The sequence below is a fragment of the Prionailurus bengalensis genome, chromosome A1 (genome assembly GCF_016509475.1).
Source record: "Prionailurus bengalensis isolate Pbe53 chromosome A1, Fcat_Pben_1.1_paternal_pri, whole genome shotgun sequence".
Lineage (NCBI taxonomy): Eukaryota > Metazoa > Chordata > Mammalia > Carnivora > Felidae > Prionailurus > Prionailurus bengalensis.
The window spans coordinates 171,400,651-171,419,646 of NC_057343.1; the positions used below are offsets into that span (position 1 = coordinate 171,400,651).

Below are 18,996 nucleotides of genomic sequence, written 5' to 3' on the forward strand. Positions count from 1 at the left end.
AGGCATTAGAATGTCCTGTCTGATAAGAATGTTTTTGTTTATCTAGGAGCCTTAGGCCATGGTATTAATTTGGCCTCTGGAAGGACCAGACACCAGGGTCAGCCATGTGCACGTGAATGAGCCCCAGTAAAAATTTTGAATACCAAAGCGTGATGATCTTCCATAGTTGACAATAGTCTATGCAAATTGTCATACATCACTACTAGGAGAAGTGAATGGTCTCTGCACAACCCCTCTGGGAGAGGACAATGGGTAGCTCAATGCTTGGAACTATCTTGGACTCTGCCTTATGTACCTTTTCCTTGGCTAATTTTAATCTTTATTTTTTTACTGTAATAAACTGTAATCATGACTAAAATGTCTTTGCTGAGTTCTGTTAGTTCTTCTAACAAATTAGCAAACCTGAGGGTTGTCTTGGGGATGCCCAAACTCATAGGTGATTTCAGAAGTGAGGGTAATGTTGAAGACTCCTGAACTTCATAGGAAATAACAAGAGAGATGGGGGGGTATATTTTGGATGACTAGTAGAATAAACAGGAATTCCAAGGTACTCTTTGTTTTCAGAAAGTTACACTATAGAAATAATTATGTATCTAAATCCACATACATATTAAATGTGGATAAAATTATTCTGAATATATCATCGTATTTGATCATTATACATATTAAACAAATAGCCAACAGAATAAACTAAAGAGAACCAAAGTATTACTAACTTACTCAGTGTTTGTTGTAGGTAATATAGAAAACAAAAAGCAAAAGTCAGCTGATTCCTATATTAGCATGGGGCAGTTAACTGAAACGTGATGGCAAATAGGATGCCAAAATGACTATAGACATTTAAGGAACTGAGTAGAATTTCCCTTTCTTAACTTTTATGATCTTTTGCATTGTCAAGTAATTTGCATTGTTGATTAAAAATAATTATCTTCAAAAAAAAAAGAAAGAAAAAAAATAATTATCATCTGGAGTTTTAACTGGGAACCAAAGAAGAAAGTGGTTCATTTGCTTTTCAAGAACTATGATTCTTATAAATCAATTAAAGAAACATCACATTTCTATTGTATGGATTTATTTTCAATTTCATTAAAGTAAAGAATATCACCAAGATTTTAGATTATCTCTATGGAAGTAGTTAATCCTCACAGGTTTTTGTATCCAAGGGGCAACAAACAAAAAAAGAAAAAGAAGAAAATAATAAAGATTCTTTTGGAAATTAAAAAAAAAAGAATAACTTTACGTTTATAAGCATGGTACATGCAAATTTCTTTTAAAATCCAAAATCTTGAAGAAACTAAGATTCTGAAAGGTATAGCCAGCTACCATAATCTAGTACATGACAGCTGAGCTGAGACTCATCCCAAACTTCTGACACTCCAAATTTCTGACACCAAGTCTAGTTCAGTGCACATATATTCATCTATAATGGAGCCATTTTGGTGCTGTTTTTCTTCCTCCTGTTACCTAATTTTTTCATCCTTCACCCTTTTGGAGGGGCTTCTATTATTTCTTCCTATAAGTAACTACTTAGCAAGTATTTAAAAAGAACTATTCACTCAAAACAGTAAGAAACACCTGGATCAAACACAGGAATAATGTATTAGATTAGAGACCTCTGTACCCATGAACATATTATCAGGTTACTTTTGATAGATGTGAGGGGTAAAAAGCAAACTGACTCTAGGGTATTATATTCATTTCTGGACCAGATTAATGACAGAAAAAAAATCAATCAAAAACACTCTGGAGAATCTTAATATAATTCTGGCTGGTATAACAAAGGAAGTTACAAGTACCTAACTGAGCTATTTTCATTAATGTATATACATTTGCTTCTAAATTAATTTGCATAGAAAGCCAACAACTATATTATTCTTTTTATTCCCTGCTAAGGCATATTGTTGCAAAAATTGGTTTCTAAAACTGCACATTGTAACATACTTTAACACCATTAATACTTTTACAAAATCTCGCATGATTTCTAGTTCCTGGGTCTTTTTTTCACTATGTTCAGCCACAGATGGATTTTAGACCATTGGCTCAAATGGGATATACCTTTGTATTTATGCTTCAAAAATGTGAGGAATGTTCCCATGAGATTTTCAGCTCCTCTGTTTGAGTAAGTAAAGACTTTTACACAGTCAAAGGCTTTTTGGCTGAAAAGTCCAGCATGTTGTTTTAGTCTGTCCAACCAAAAGAAATAGTAGCAACCCAAAAGGGAATAAACAGAATGAGGAAATAGGAATCTTTTAGTTAAACATATACAGAGCTAGATTAAGATTTATTTGTTGGATGGGAGCAAAACTTCCTGGGAAAAGTAGCAACATTTAACTTTCAAAAATCATGGTAACCCTTTATCCTAGTTATTTGTGCTTTATGAAGATCCTCATATAAAGTTAGAAGATTAGGTCTTGTCTCTACAATTAAAAACTATTTTCTACAATCCATACAGATTAAGTTTTGATTGCTGAGACAGTATTGACAGAGAAGAAAATGATTAACTTTTCCCATGTTTGTTGGGTATAAAGTAATCTTAGATCACAAAATATCGCTCATATCCAGGAAATATTTGACCACAGGGACTCTTCTTCCTTCACCTCATACTTAAAGTTCTCAGCTCTTCTCACACATTATGAACTGAAGCCATTGTCCTCTGCCTCCCCCACCCCCCACACCAACCCCCTCACCCCCGCATCCCCAAGCGCTGACAGCAGCTCAGCCAAAGGCTACATTAAATGGAAGGAAAATAGAGTACCTGTAGCAGTTCCTCTCTCAGCTCCCCGCAGTCTCTGAGATCCCAGGCTCAGGGCCAGTTGCCTAGCAACATATCCAGGTGTAACCCCTTCCCACCCCCACCATGAAGTACTAATATACAAATGTAACTAAAGTAATTCAGTATCAAAAAAGAGACAACTCATCAATTTTAAATGATAACAAGGACAGGGGTTATCAAAAATTTTAGAGGATCAACATAATGGAGCATCACTTTTATTAAGAATATATGTACTATATATTCAGGTAAAAACAAAAATAGCACAAAAATACACCAGGTGAATACGAAAATAAAATATGTTTTACTGGTATTTGACTAATAATGTGACAAACTAATTTTCCACTTTTATAAATATCAACCAAATACAAAGTGTTTCTGACACTGGATATATTATCAAACAAGATGGTAAACTCCAAAGGAGTAAACACTTTGACTATTCAAATTGCTAACACCATGACTATTAAAATTTATGCATCATAAAATACATTACTAAGTTGTGTTAGTATGTTGAGCGGATGGCACAAACTTTCCATCTTTTCTAACTTTTAAACACTGTAGGTAGTTGCTGACCTACCAGCCAAATATTGCCCCTTTCTTAAAAATAGAACCCTATTTGTACCCAGATAATGGGAATGAATTCTCCAGAGCCATCACAAATGCTTCTCTTCACCAGGCATTTACTTTTCCAGCCTTCCTTGTAGCTAGTCATGAAACCAGTTATCCTGTCAGTTTCACACAAGGGACAGTCTTCTGGAGTGCTTCCTGGAAATCTTTTGTTTTATAAGGTGGACAGACTCTTTAGAAAAAAAGCCAGTATCATCCCTTCTCTTTCCTCTTGCCTTGCAATGCTACGTGAGTCTGTGATGTCTAGAGCTAGAAAGCTCTTTTAATAATGAGATAACAAGCATAGGAATAAAAATCCAACATCCCTGAGAAGTAGAATAGAAAGACATAAAGAGACAGAATCTTGATGACATCTGTGAACCAATAAAAGTCTCTGTGTTCTTCATTAAGCAAGATAATAAATAGCTTCCATCCTGTTAAGTGATTTGTTTACCCTAGTCTAATGTAAAAATCAGATGGGTGAGGAAGGAATGATTATGAGACAAGTGTTGTCCAAGCCTTGGGCTATTAGGGAAAATGGCATCACATAATAGAATTTGTTAAGGGGAGAAATAACTACCCACCAAGCTGACCAGAAAATTTCTGCTTTTAGAAGTGTCAATCAATAAGGTATTTGAAGGAAGGATGAGTAATATGGATAGATACCAGTTCCGAATTTTGAGGTGAGAATAATAAATAAAGGAAAAGACCTAAACAATTACTCAAGCTGAAGTGTGTTAAATGTCATAGGGTGGAGTGAAACAAAAAATAGCAATGGAATCATTTTAAAAATGGAATTAGCTATGTCCTTTGTAGTACTAAGGACAATGTGCTGTCTCATGACTCTGATGACCATCAGATCCTAAAACAGTAAATGTCAGCAATGAAGACAATCTTCTGGATCTCTGCAGGGATGAAGGGTTTTCAAATTTTGGAATCATGATTTACCTAACTTGAAAGATAATGATCCTCTGCGGTTTGAGAATAAAAATTGAAACAATTACGAGTACTTATTTTCATTTTTGCAGCCTACTAAGCCAGAAGGAAATTTATTGAAAGGCAGCCTCCTATTAGAATCTCTGTCATCCCTTTCCCACCTGTGTTTGCCTGTATACTAACATTCAGTAAGATACTTACTCATGTATAAGAATGATCTGGAAATTCCTTCTAAAAATCATTTTGTTGCATGCTTTTTACTGTGGTGTGTTTTTCAGGAATTTACCCATTTTTTAAAAACTTAATGGTGTTCTTGTTAGTTTTCAGTGTTAACTAAAATGTGGAACATTATTTACTTTTAATGAACTTCATACTTTCTAGTAAAATATGACTGCATCTCCAGTTTTTATGATTTCCTTTGATTGCAGTATTTAATGTAATCTAATTATATTCACAAATAATGGGTTTAATTGTACAGGGATACTTTAAAATATGCCCAAATGATAGAAGTAATTAATATTTTCAAAAATAGTTCTTATAAAACTAAGACATCTTATATACTAATGCATCTTCTATATCAAAAAATATGGCAAAATTTGGCAAAAGGTAAATATCATAGTCACAGATACAAATACAAATATATAGATATTTTATATTCTGTTACGAAAATCTATTAATCCAGACAGACTAGTTATTTTACTAGTAGAATACAGAGAATTTTATATTGTTTTATGTTCAAGAAAATGCCTGCTATTTTTCTAAGTTTTCTTGACTATATTCCTCCAGATTTTCTATAGAATAGACTTGCCAACTTCTATTCTTTTGACTATTCTCTTAGAATTACATTTAATTTCTAGATTAATTTAGGGAGAGTCTGTTTCTTTATAATATGTAAATTTATATTCATTTATTTCAAGTCTTCTTTTATGGGATTTGTTCTTTCATATAAGAATTCCTTACAATTTTGCTGTTTTTACACTATTATCAGAGGGTTTTTTTTCCTATTTAGTTATTACTGATATGTTGTAAAGTTATTGACAATAATGTTTCTTGTAAGTAACCACTTTATTTAATTAGTGCTAGTATTATTTTCATACTTTTGGCTATTCAAAATAGACATTGGATCATTCATAAATGCTTTTCCAATATTATACTTGCTTTTTTCTTTTTGTTTTATATTGGCGAGGATATCAGAATGTGGTAAAATATAAGCAATTAATATAGAAATCTTTGACTTTCAGTTAATTTAAATGGGATTATTTTTAGTTCTTCTTAAGGATAATGTTAATTTTGGTTTCTGATGAATACACATCAATTTAAGAAAGTACCCTTATATTTCTTGTTTTTACCCTGTTTGCTTTATGTTTTTTGAAAAATCAGGCATGTGTTTTTAGTTTAATCGATTCCATTTTGGCATCTATGAAGAACAACTCTTATTTCCTGGGGTGCTTGCATGACTCAGCTGGTTGAGCATCGGACTCTTGATTTCAGCTCAGGTCATGATCTCATGGTTGGTGAGATTGAGTCACCTGTCAGGCTCGGCACTGTCAGCAGATTGTCTCTCTCCCTTTCTCTCTCTCTCTCTTTCTCTGCACCTCTCCTACTCATGCTTGCTCTCGCTCTCTCTCAAAATAAATAAATAAACAAAAAAAAGAGTGACTCCTTTTTCCTTAGTTATAAGATATTTAAATGTCCTAATATTGGTCTCTCCTTGGATTCCTAGAATGAACAGAATAAATATGGTATGCTGTTCTTTTAACACACTGCTGAAATTGGTCTATTGGTATTTCACTTAGGATTTGTACATGTACATGCATTCATAAGACAGAATGGTATGTTTTGAATATTCTCTTCACCAAGTTTAGGAATTGGAAGAGAACACATTTTGAATTCTAGAAATTATTCTCCAAATTATTCCTAAATATAGTATTGTGAGTTTAATTTGCCCAGTACATTCTAATCGTGCACCTAATGCTAGATATATTTTGAGTGAGTATGTTCATGCAGGTATATAAAGATAACACTGAGGCAACAGGTCAAGAGCTCTTCCATCTTATAATTGAAAGTAAAATTGTCTAAAAAGTAAATATTCTTCTGTATTAATATACATTTTATTACTTTTCCCTGATAACTGGTTGTAAGGATACCCAGAATAAACCATATTTTAATGACAAGGTTTGGTACCAGCAACCACTCTAGAACATTTGAGAGGGAAAGAGATATTCATTATGATTCAAAAATAATTTTAAAAATAACTTTATTAAATTACTCTTCAACTCTACTTATAATTGTTTTTGCTAACTATAATTATCCTCAACACATTGAAAGGTCTTTCTCAGTTACCTAACAGGCTGGAAGTTATTAAGTTTAATTCAATACACATAAACTTGATAGAATGCTTACTGGATGTAAAGAGCAATGTTAATATTAATATGCAGGATGGTTATGAGCTGTTAGTATTTAAGGTACTCCAACCTGTGAGTGAGGCAGATTTAGATTTTATAAGAGCATAAATAATTTTGAGGCCCTCTTTTACAAAAACTATAAAAAATTCTTGGGGCACCTGGGTGGCTCAGTTCGTTAAGCGTCCAACTCTTGATGTTGACTCAGATCATGATCCCAGAGTTGTGGGATCGAGCCCCATGTTGGGCTCTGCTTTGACAATGTGCAATCTACCTGGGATTGTCTCTCTCCCCTTCCGTCTGGTCTTCCCTTACTCATGCATATTCTTTCTCTATCTCTCAAAATAAATACATGAACATTTTTAAAAATTCTTATTTTTGCAAGTTTAAAAAAAAGACATTTTTCTATGAAGTGATATTCCAAGTGTCCTCCTATGGGTATTAAGGAGGGCACTTGTAATGAGCACTAGGTGTTACACGTAAGTGATGAATCACTGAATTCTACTCCTGAAACCAATATTGCACTGTATGTTAACTAAATAACATTTTTAAAAAATAAAAAATAAAAGGGTCCTATGTGGTAAAATATCCTGAAAATTAAATGTCATTAGTTTCTCTGTAAATAAACCTGTGCTCATGGAGAAATTGAAGGAGATTTTTCTACAGATAAGTTAATGACATTTTTGAAGTAGGAATCCATAATCATCACAATAAGCCCTACCTTCAGTGAACTAAAATTCCAAATGTTCAAGATAAGAGTAGATAGGATGTGTTTACTTTGCAAGTCTAAATATTCTGATGTCCAAATTAATTTTCCTCACATGAAAGTTTTGTCAAATGCTACCAGAAAGGTCCAATGTTTAAAGAGAAATACAAATTCATCCTGAAATCCAATGCCTTTATTACTATGTATATTACACTTTAGATTCCAGGACCAAGGATCCATTTCTGATAGGCTGGTTTCCATAATAGCTTCATTAACTATTCATGCTTATTTAGCACTCACCATCTTTACTTGCCTCATCCCCAGTTCTTCCCTTCTCCAAATTCAGAAGTAAGCAAAACTGCCGCTTCAAACTACAGATTGAAATCCTACTCTCCATAACCACATGATACCCATGTTTATCCAAAGTTGCTTTTAAATTGTTTTCATGTTGCATGAGTCATTAGTTTAGAATGATGCACCGAATACCCATTCACATTATAATGAGTAAACAAAAACAACTCCTTTCTTGTGGATTGAAAAGAATTTGTGCTAAATATTTTGGAAAAAAAAAAGAATGAGAAAAAATGAAACATTTATACACATACAATGGGTAAAGATGGTGTTTAATAACCATTTTGAATTGAAAATGCCATCTCATAATTAGATCTCAATACAGTATCCATGTCCTTTTCTTCATCCATTCAATATTCAATACTTGTTTATTGAGAGGCTATCTGAGTCAATGCCTTAGTTAATATACGATCAGGCATGAAAGGCTAAAATATGTTCTCTGACTTAAGAGAGAACAAAATTTGCTAAAAGAAGCTTTACACAGATTGTAAGTTTCTTCACAATATTCATTCTCCCCTTCTTCCTTAGTAATATGAATCACTACCCTAGCTTGGCTTATTGATACTTAATTTAAAAAACAAAACAAACTCTCCTTAGGTGTGGCCATATGATTACATTTAAGCCATTGAGTTTACAGCGGTAATGCTATGTGTACTTTCTATTAAGAAGACTTAGTGGAAAATGGATATTATTATTCCCTTCTAAACCCTCAGAATAGCAAAGAAAATGAACCTGCCTCCCTGAGAAACTCTTAATCCCAAAACCAACTTTAGACTGCCTATTTCTGGATTTATTTTATGTGGGAGAAAAATAAATTTTCATTTTGTTTAATCTAATGTATTTTTTACTACATGTAGCCAAGTCTACTGCTAACAAACAAAGAGATGTAAAACAATTATTAAAAATACAAGCTATAATTTGACCAAGTCCACTGGAAAGGTACAAAAGAAAGTTCAGAAAAACATGAGGTAACATATAAGCAAGGAGTCTAGGTATTAGGGAAGATTAAAGGTTTAGTGTTGAAGCTTGCAAAAGTTAGTAAATTAGCCTTTCTGTTCCATATATTTATCTTATATGTTCCACAACAGATAGCATATAGAAACATGAGAGGCAGAGAGAATAAATATCTAATATCCTTATTCAATTGGACTGGATTATCTATTTGCTCTTTAAGCCATTTATAATATTCTCTATACTTCCCTGCAAATAAAGAACAAACAGGTACATTTCATGTTGTCAGTATCATGATATCAACTGAATATTCTATTTTTTTTTAATCTCACAAGCCTGATGGAAGTGGTAATTTTATCCGAGTAGGGGTTAACTAATTTTCAGTGACTGATATTTGGTGCATTAAGTAGCACCTGTCACCTATATTAACAAGGTATGAGATTGTTTTGGATGCATAGGGCTTTTCAGGAATAGTGAGGTCAGTGATACCTCCTTTGAAAACTATAGTTTGTTTAAAAGGATGACAGAAAGAAATAAAGAATGATATACCCAGCAGGAGAAGTTATAGACCTACAAATGCATCCAAAAGAAAGCAGGGCATGTAGATCTTCAGATTGATGATTTCTGAATTCTTCCTTCATTTTAAAAATACAACTGTGTTTTCTAAAAGATATAGACTAAACTTAGAGATAGCATATGTGAGAATAGATCAAATATAAATCTCCAAACATATCCTACCTAGAGCACTAAAAATAATATAATTTATCCTGGAGTAAGTAAAAGATGATTATGGCAAAAGTTTTTTTTTTCAATATATGAAATTTATTGTCAAATTGGTTTCCATACAACACCCAGTGCTCATCCCAAAAGGTGCCCTCCTCAATACCCATCACCCACCCTCCCTCCCCTCCCTCCCACCTCCCATCAACCCTCAGTTTGTTCTCACTTTTTAAGAGTCTCTTATGCTTTGGCTCTTTCCCACTCTAACCTCTTTTTTTTTCCTTCCCCTCCCCCATAGGTTCCTGTTAAGTTTCTCAGGATCCACAGAAGAGTGAAAACATATGGTATCTGTCTTTCTCTGTATGGCTTATTTCACTTAGCATCACACTCTCCAGTTCCATCCACGTTGCTACAAAGGGCCATATTTCATTCTTTCTCATTGCCACGTAGTATTCCATTGTGTATATAAACCACAATTTCTTTATCCATTCATCAGTTGACGGACATTTAGGCTCTTTCCATAATTTGGCTATTGTTGAGAGTGCTGCTATAAACATTGGGGTACAAGTGCCCCTATGCATCAGTACTCCTGTATCCCTTGGGTAAATTCCTAGCAGTGCTATTGCTGGGTCATAGGGTAGGTCTATTTTTAATTTTCTGAGGAACCTCCACACTGTTTTCCAGAGTGGCTGCACCAATTTACATTCCCACCAACAGTGCAAGAGGGTTCTCGTTTCTCCAGATCCTCTCCAGCATCTATAGTCTCCTGATTTGTTCATTTTGGCCACTCTGACTGGCGTGAGGTGATATCTGAGTGTGGTTTTGATTTGTATTTCCCTGATGAGGAGTGACGTTGAGCATCTTTTCATGTGCCTGTTGGCCATCCGGATGTCTTCTTTAGACAAGTGTCTATTCATGTTTTCTGCCCATTTCTTCACTGGGTTATTTGTTTTTCGGGTGTGGAGTTTGGTGAGCTCTTTATAGATTTTGGATACTAGCCCTTTGTCCGATATGTCATTTGTGAATATCTTTTCCCATTCCGTTGGTTGACTTTAGTTTTGTTGGTTGTTTCCTTTGCTGTGCAGAAGCTTTTTATCTTCATAAGGTCACAATAATTCATTTTTGCTTTTAATTCCCTTGCCTTTGGGGATGTGTCGAGTAAGAGATTGCTACGGCTGAGGTCAGAGAGGTCTTTTCCTGCTTTCTCCTCTAGGCTTTTGATGGTTTCCTGTCTCACATTCAGGTCCTTTATCCATTTTGAGTTTATTTTTGTGAATGGTGTGAGAAAGTGGTCTAGTTTCAACCTTCTGCATGTTGCTGTCCAGTTCTCCCAGCACCATTTGTTAAAGAGACTGTCTTTTTCCCATTGGATGTTCTTTCCTGCTTTGTCAAAGATTAGTTGGCCATATGTTTGTGGGTCTAGTTATGGGGTTTCTATTCTATTCCATTGGTCTATGTGTCTGTTTTTGTGCCAATACCATGCTATCTTGATGATTACAGCTTTGTAGTAGAGGCTAAAGTCTGGGATTGTGATGCCTCCTGCTTTGGTCTTCTTCTTCAAAATTACTTTGGCTATTCGAGGACTTTTGTGGTTCCGTATTAGTTTTTTAAATAGCTGTTTTATAATTCTTCATTTTTATAATTTCATAACTAATATAAAGCCAGTGGATGAAGAAAATGTGGCATACACTCACAATGGAATACTGTTAAGCCTTAAAAATGAAGGAAATTCCATCATATGCAACAGGATGGATGAATCTTGAGAACATCATGCTGAGTGAAAGAGGACACTCACAGAAAGGCAAATACTGCATGGTTTCGTTTACATAAGGTATCTATAATGGTCATATTCATAAAATCGAAGACTATAATCAAAGAGTATGGTTTCCAGAAAGTGAGGGAAAGGAGAAATTGGAGTTACTAAGAGGCATAAAGTTTCAATCAAACAAGGTAAGTTCTAGGGGCGCCTGGGTGGCTCAGTCGGCTAAGTGTCCGGCTTAGGCTCAGATCGTGATCTCGTGGTTTGTGGGTTCAAGCCCTGTGTAGGGCACCGTGCTGACAGCTCAGAGCCTGGAGCCTGCTTCGGATTCTGTGTCTCCCTCTCTCTCTGCCCCTCCCCTGCTCATGTTCTGTCTGTCTCTCAAAAATAAATAAACATTTAAAAATTAAAAAAAAAAAACAAGATAAGTTCTAGAAATCTATTATACAGCAATGTACCCAGAGTCAACAATAATGAACTGTACATTTAAATTTTTAAGAGGGTAGATCTCATATAAAGTGCTCTTTCCACAATAAAATTATTTTTAAAAAAGAAAAAGACAGATACATTTGGTTAACTTCCATATATATATAAAATACTCAGTGGTAATTTTAGATTTGTCAACACAAAAAGTTGTGAATTAAGAAGATTGCCTGAATTCTATCACTAACATGAATGTAGATTTTTAAAGGAGTTAAATATTTTCCATGTATAATAAATACAACCTTGTTACTGTATACTTTTCTGAATAACCTTCACCAAGGTGAAAGTTATGCTGAAGATTTAATACAGTACCATTAAGAGTTTCAATTGTTTCTAAGATTCCAATTCACTTACATTTGCTTTTTAAAAAGGAATTATTGCTCTGTGCTAATGTTTTTTCAAAACCAAGTTAAAATGAATCAAAATATAGCATAAAAAGTTATTTTACAACTGAGACCTATATTTCATTCACCACTATCATTGCATAACCAGATTAAGAAAATAATTCTCAACAGAAGAATGAAAAGAAGAATGTCATATTTACTTTCTTTCATTCATAGAGAACATTGAATGAAAAAATACTTGGGTCTCACATCATATTATAACACTGGAATAAATTATTACAAATTCTAAGTTAACAACATTATGACCTCCTAGCAAACTTAAGAGGCTAATTATAAGCCATATTGGAAATACGTTTTTCATGTATTATGAAAAGTTTGCACAGGAGCTTGGCAGTAAGCAGAGATGGGAGATGATGGCAAAGTGAAGAGGTGGAGAAAGAGAACCAATGCAATTATCTTCAAATATTTGAAGGGCTTGCATGTGGGAAATGCAATAGACTTTTTTTTTTCTTATTGCCTCCAGGAGGCAAAACCTAAACCAAAGTTAGAAAAATAGATTTCATTTTAATATAAGGATGAATTGTTTACAGTGTTTAAAAGTGGAATGACCTGCTTTGGTAGATAGGGAGTTCCAGATCACTGTTGACTTTTTTTTCTTTTCTTTTTAAATGTCTATTTATTTATTTTGAAAGAGAGAGAGAAAGTACGAGCAGGGAAGGGACAGAGAGAGACAGAATTCAAAGGAGGTCCTGCACTGCCAGCACACAGCCCCATGTGGGGCTCAAACCCATGAACCGTGAGATCATAACTAGAGCTGAAACCAAGAGTTGGATGCTTATCTGACTGAGCCACCCAGTGCCTCCTGTTGACTTTCAGGCAGAATATGCCTGTGGACTATTCGCAAATGGTCTAGCAGAGATTTGTACATTGAGTGAGACTACATGACCAACAAGAATTTTACTTTTCTATGATATATTTGATTCTTTCATTCATTGTATGTTTCTTAGACAAGACACACTAAATCGGTGTCTGAAGGTTTCTCACAGAATACAGCATTTTCAGGTGTTAATTTCACAACACATATTCCAGATAATCAAGGCTTGTTAAAAGCTTCTCATTTTATCATATGTTAACTAACATGAATTAAAAAAAAAAAAACTATCATTTTAACACTCTGAAAACCAAAGTAGGAGCACAGAAGATGGTGTTTAAAATATAGAGTACAACACAAAGCTATGTTTCCCTCTTTGTAAAATTATATATAAATCACCTGACATAAATAGCCTCCAATTGGATGCATAAAGGTCTGCAATAACAAGTAAGAGAGATATTTTCCTCTATGATTAGGACAGCATTTTAGCAGCTTGTTTAACAGCTAAATTTATAGGTTAGGTTTTCTGTAGGCTTAATAATACAGATTCCTACACTCCAGTTTTAGGATTTTTTGATTCAAAATTTTAGAACAAGTCCTAAGAATTCAGATTAGAAATAAAGACCACACATGACACAAAGTCTATGAAAATGCTTTTACAAACAGTGCTGTAGGATAATGACTGTCAGAATTTCTCACAGCCGTCTTCACATTCTTCAACATGCAAATGGATAATTTTTAAAATTTTTCATTCAGCAGATCAACTAACCTACTTAGTTCAGCATAGTGAGGTAGTCAGTATGGACTCTGAAGCCAGACTGCCTAGGTTAAGTCCCAGATGTACTGTTTCCTAAATATATTTCCTCGGACAAATAAACTCTTCATGTTTCAGTTTTCTCATCTGTAAATTGAGGATTATATGAATATCTAGGTAGAGTCTCGTTGTAATGATTAATGAATTAGCCTAGAATAATACCTGACATATAGTAAGAGCTCAATAAATGTTAATTAACTATTATCATCCTTTATGACCCATCAAGGCAAAATGATTCCCCAAATTGGAATTTCAACAGGGATCAAGCAAAAATTCTGTGCATTTAAATAAATTAATTTTTATCACCTTCCCTCATGTTTTTCCAGCTCAAAACTGTCTCATCTAGAGACTATGCTGCCACTATATTGTACACCCAAAACAAACATAACACTATGTTAACTAAGTGGAATTAAAAACTTATAAGCAAACAAGCAAATAAATAAAATGGAGTCTCTGTTGCAAAAATTTGTGTTTCAGATAAGGATTAGTCAGGCACCTGAGCATATTCAGATATGCCTACAGCACAACACCCATTGGGAGGCATAACTGAACTGCCATAACAAAAAACCGTAGACTGAGAGTCTTAAAGATGGGAAATTTATTTCTTTTCTAGCCAAATCCTTGGCTAGGATTTCCAAGATCAAGGTGCCAGCTGATTTTGCTTATGGTGAGGGCTCTTTTCCTGGGTTTTAGACGGCTGCTTTCTTACTGTGTCCTCACATAGTAGAGACAGTGAGCTCTCCGGTGTCTTTTCTTACAAGGACACAAATTCAACCATATCAGGCCCCACCATCGTTATTTCATCTCCACATACAGTCACATTGTGGGCTATGGTTTCAAGATACGAATTTTGGGGGACACAGTTAAGTCCACAGTAGCAAATGTTAAATGTATAATTGGTATTTATAAGCATACATAGAAATTTCTATTCAATCAACTAAAAGGCAGCGCTTCAATCACTGGCCAGAGACCTCACTCTAGACTTATTATATGTCTGATTCTATGAAAAGCTTGTGTGACACAAAATCACAGAATGAAAATGGAACATGCAAAATAGTCATTCTTCTAGATTCTTTAAGTTCTGCTCCCATATCAGATGAAATCACCAGGAAATTATCTTCAAGGAAATTATTATTTTAGTGTCCTATAACATCGCCTTTATAAAACTATGATTTGAGGTTTTTTCCTATTAAAGCCTTGATGACACGATTTGACTTATTAGTAAAAAGACTATTTATATATTATATATACCATTTAAAATATTTTTCACTGTCATTTATATCTTTATACATAAATAAAACAGCATCCCCAGGATATAAAGTGTACATAGTACTAAGTGTTGGGAAAAAAAAAATCCCTCCTCACTGATGTTTTCTCACTGTAATACTAACAACTACATTAACAACCATAACATCTATTAACCTTTATTGAACCTTTCCTATGCACAATGTACTATGCCACGCATTTATATGTTTCTATATTTTTTCTTATAAAAAGCGTTATGATATGAATAGTAGTCTTATCATAATTATCGAGTAATCATTCAGAAAAATTAAATAATTTGATGTAGGATTCCAAGATAGAAATTATAGAATTAAAATACAAATCTGTGTGACTTCTGACCAGTTCTCTCACTCTAAACAAAAAATTTACTTACTTGAGGGATAAAAGTATGGGAAAAAATCATTTTCAATTAAATACAGCAACAGCTCCAGGTTCTTTAAGTCACTTTCCAAAAAAGACAAACCTATTTTCCCCAGTAATCATTTGACAATGCCTGCACAGATTATACTACTTTTGGAGCTTTTTCGTCTGTGGTCTTACAAAACTGGTGATCATTATCAATGATACAGGACAACTGAGACAAAATCATTTTCCTCATGTGGAAAAATCAATCAGTGATGCTGTAAGAATCAAGGTATAATGAATCACATCAACACAGTTTTTAAAACCTATCATTTGATGGTAAAAATAGTTGACTAGGCATTTGTACCATCATGTAAAGCAAAGGAACATATGGTAATGACTGATACAGGAAAGCCAAAAATCCTGTATGAACATGAGGAGGAGATCAAATGTTTATTTCCAGAGGGTGTACATTCTCTGGTTCTGACAAAGATGAAGAAAATTTTGGGTGCCTGGGTGGCTCAATCAGTTAAGCGTCTGACTTCAGCTCAGGTCATGACCTTGTGGTTTGTGGGTTCGAGCCCCACATCGGGACTCTGTGCTGACAGCATGGAGCCTGGAGCCTGCTTCGGATTCTGTGTCTGCCTCTCTCCCTGCCCCTCTCCCACTCAACCTCTGTCTCTCTCTGTCTCTCAAAAATGAATAAACGTTAAAAAAAAAAGTTAAAAATAGAACTACCATACAATCCAATAATTGCAATACTGGGTATTTACCCAAAAAATATAAAAACACTAATTCAAAGGGTTACATGCTATGTTTATAGCAGCATTATTTGCAATAGCCAAATTATGGAAGCAGCCAAATGTCCATCAATAGATGAATGGATAAAGAATATGTGGTATATATACATATTATTCCTATTCCGTCATAAAAAAGAATGAAATGTTACCATTTGCAATGACATGGATGGAGCTAGAGTGTATAATGCTAAGTGAAATAAGTCAGAGGAAGACAAATAGCATATGATTTTACTCATGTGGAATTTAAGAAACAAACAAACAAAAAAAAAAACAACAAAAAACGAGCAAAGGAAAAAGGGAAAGAGAGAAAAAAAACCCCACAAAACAGACTCTCAGTATAGAGATCAAACTGATGGTTACCAGAAGGGAGATTGTTGTGAGGGTGAATTAAATAGGTGATGGAGATTAAGGGGCACACTTGTGATAAGCACTGGGTGATGTATGGAATTGTTGAATCATTATATTATATACCTGAAACTAATAAAACACTATATTGTAAAAATATAAAATAAAATAAAATATAAAATACTTATTGCTATATGCAGATAGAGACATTTAAGAAGTGCTTCTCAACAAGTTGAGAAATAATTTACTTACAATTATCTGACATTTTTGAAGAGAAATAGTCCAAAAGACCTAAAATACTTGCTTCCTTCAATTTAGGTGGTTCTTCTGATTTATCCATGAGTAAAATGTCTTTTTGTGATCTTGTACAGACACAGAAACCAATAAAAGCAGTTTTTCGCAAATTAGAAGTGGCTGCATACAAGCAAATTTCTGCAAGAATTGTTGTGTATATGTAGACGACATTCCAGGCCCAGGAAACATCATCTACCTTGCAGCTTTCTTCCTAAAATGAGAAAATAGTTATTAGATAATCAAGATATGCTCTGTCATAATTAAAACTACGTACTGTACTCATGGTAAGAAATATCTTCAAATTTTACAGAGCTGTTAAAGACCATCACCAACTAATATTTCTAAAATGTACTCAATTGAAAAACAGATTTTCTGTGGGTAGATTGCATAAAATCTACTTCAAGAAATAAAAACTACAAATATCTAAAAAGTTTATAAAGAACAACTTTTCAATTTCCTTGGTAATCAATAGAATGTAAATTAATCCCCTGAGATAGCATTTTCCATATCATATTATAAAAGAATATATTTTTATATAAGGCTCAGTTCTTATGTGTGGCACTTTATACATTTTTCATAGGAAAGCAAGACAGTTATATCTTCTGGAGAGGAATTTGAACATCTTTTCTGAGATTATTAAAAGAAAGTTCATAGTCTATCACTCAGTAATTTATGAATCTATTCTGAAGAAATAGTCATAAACACAGATAAAGATTTTATTCATGAGATTTACCAGTTCAATATTGTTTGCAATTAACTGTGAATAATTAGAAACAAACTCACTGTTCAACAATGAAGAAATTGTTATCTCATGCAGACTAAAATGTAAGTTTTAACAATATGTAATTACAATAAAAAGTGTTTTTTGTAATATAAATTTTCTAAAAAAGGAAACTAAACCATGTATGACTGTATGTTCTCAAGTTTGTTAATACAATTTAAAGTTCCTCTCATGTAAGGAAGCCTGGGTGGCTCAGTCAGTTGAGTGTCTGACTCTTGATTTCGGCGCAGGTCATGATCTCACAGTCATGAGATCAAGCCCAGTATTGGGCTTTGCACTGAGCGTGGAGTCTACTTGAGATTCTTTTTCTCTCCCCACTCTCTCGCCTCTCCCCCATGTTCTCTCTCTCTCTCTCAAAATAAATACATAAAAATTAAAAAAAATAAAGTCCCTCTCATGTATGTGTGTGTGTGTGTGTGTGTGTGTGTGTGTAATCTATTTCCATACTTCTACATCTTTAACTATACCCATCTGTCTACCTATCCATATTGGGATATATGGTAAATGTGCATTTACTTTTATATTTAATTAAAAATTTTGTTAAAAAGTTATGCTCATTATAACCCCTAATATTATATTCAATTTAAATAGTGGCAAAAATAAAATTTGTTTTTCTTCAGGTCTTTTAGCACACGTAAATTAACAACATACCGTTACCTGATTTTGAACAGACATAACGCTTAAAAGAAAATCTCTCGTTAATTCCATTAAAGCTTTCAAGCAGGCCATGTTTAATTTGGCAGCCTCCCCAAGGACCAGCAAAGCCAGTGTTGAATCCAACCTAGGAATTTTGTGAACAAAACAACAAAGACCTTAATTAAGATAATAATAAACAATTTTTTAATGAAGAGAGTAATTGGCCAGAGATAATGAGGATCCCAGGTTATCAGATACATTTACTTTTAATAAAGGCCAGTATTGGTTGACACTAGTCATGATTAAAGTCTATAGGAAAGAGCCACATTTTGAAAGATATTCACATTCAGAGGAGTGTTATGTCAAAACTCTGAGAGTAATAAATACTACAAAAGATCACATTTATTCATAGATCATGCATAACAAGCAATCAAGAGATCTGATTCTAGAGTATCCCCAAAGTGTCATAATAGATTTTGATTTTTAACTTTTTACACCTGATTCCAAGAGGTGAATTTAAAGAGTGTTTTCCTCTAAAACAAAAAGAGAACAAATTTAAAAATGGTCTTCCTAAACACTCCAACAGTTCAGATTATTTGATTTTACAAAAAGTATAATTTCTCAAAATCTATATTTCAGTTTGATCAGAAGACTGTCAAGATTTATCTTTAAAATATTATATAATAACTAAAAAGTCACACAACAATTTATTAGTTATAAATGTACATATACTTGATAGGTTCAGGAAATTATACATTTGGTGCTATTTTTACCCAATTGAAAAAGATATAGTTGGAAAGA

The 18,996-nt window shown here is 33.7% G+C and overlaps 1 protein-coding gene across 2 annotated transcripts in view; it reads right to left on the reverse strand.

Annotated features, from left to right (window-relative positions):
* The window catches only part of TMEM232 (transmembrane protein 232), a 204,348-nt gene that overhangs the window by 126,477 nt on the left and 58,875 nt on the right, over positions 1-18,996 (reverse strand). For both annotated transcript variants that reach the window (XM_043595221.1, XM_043595212.1), the window contains exons 10-11: positions 18,217-18,340; positions 16,737-16,989 (exon numbers count right to left, since the gene is read on the reverse strand). In XM_043595221.1, the coding sequence (XP_043451156.1) occupies positions 16,737-16,989; positions 18,217-18,340 (377 nt within the window). The remainder of the gene's footprint in view (positions 1-16,736; positions 16,990-18,216; positions 18,341-18,996) is intronic.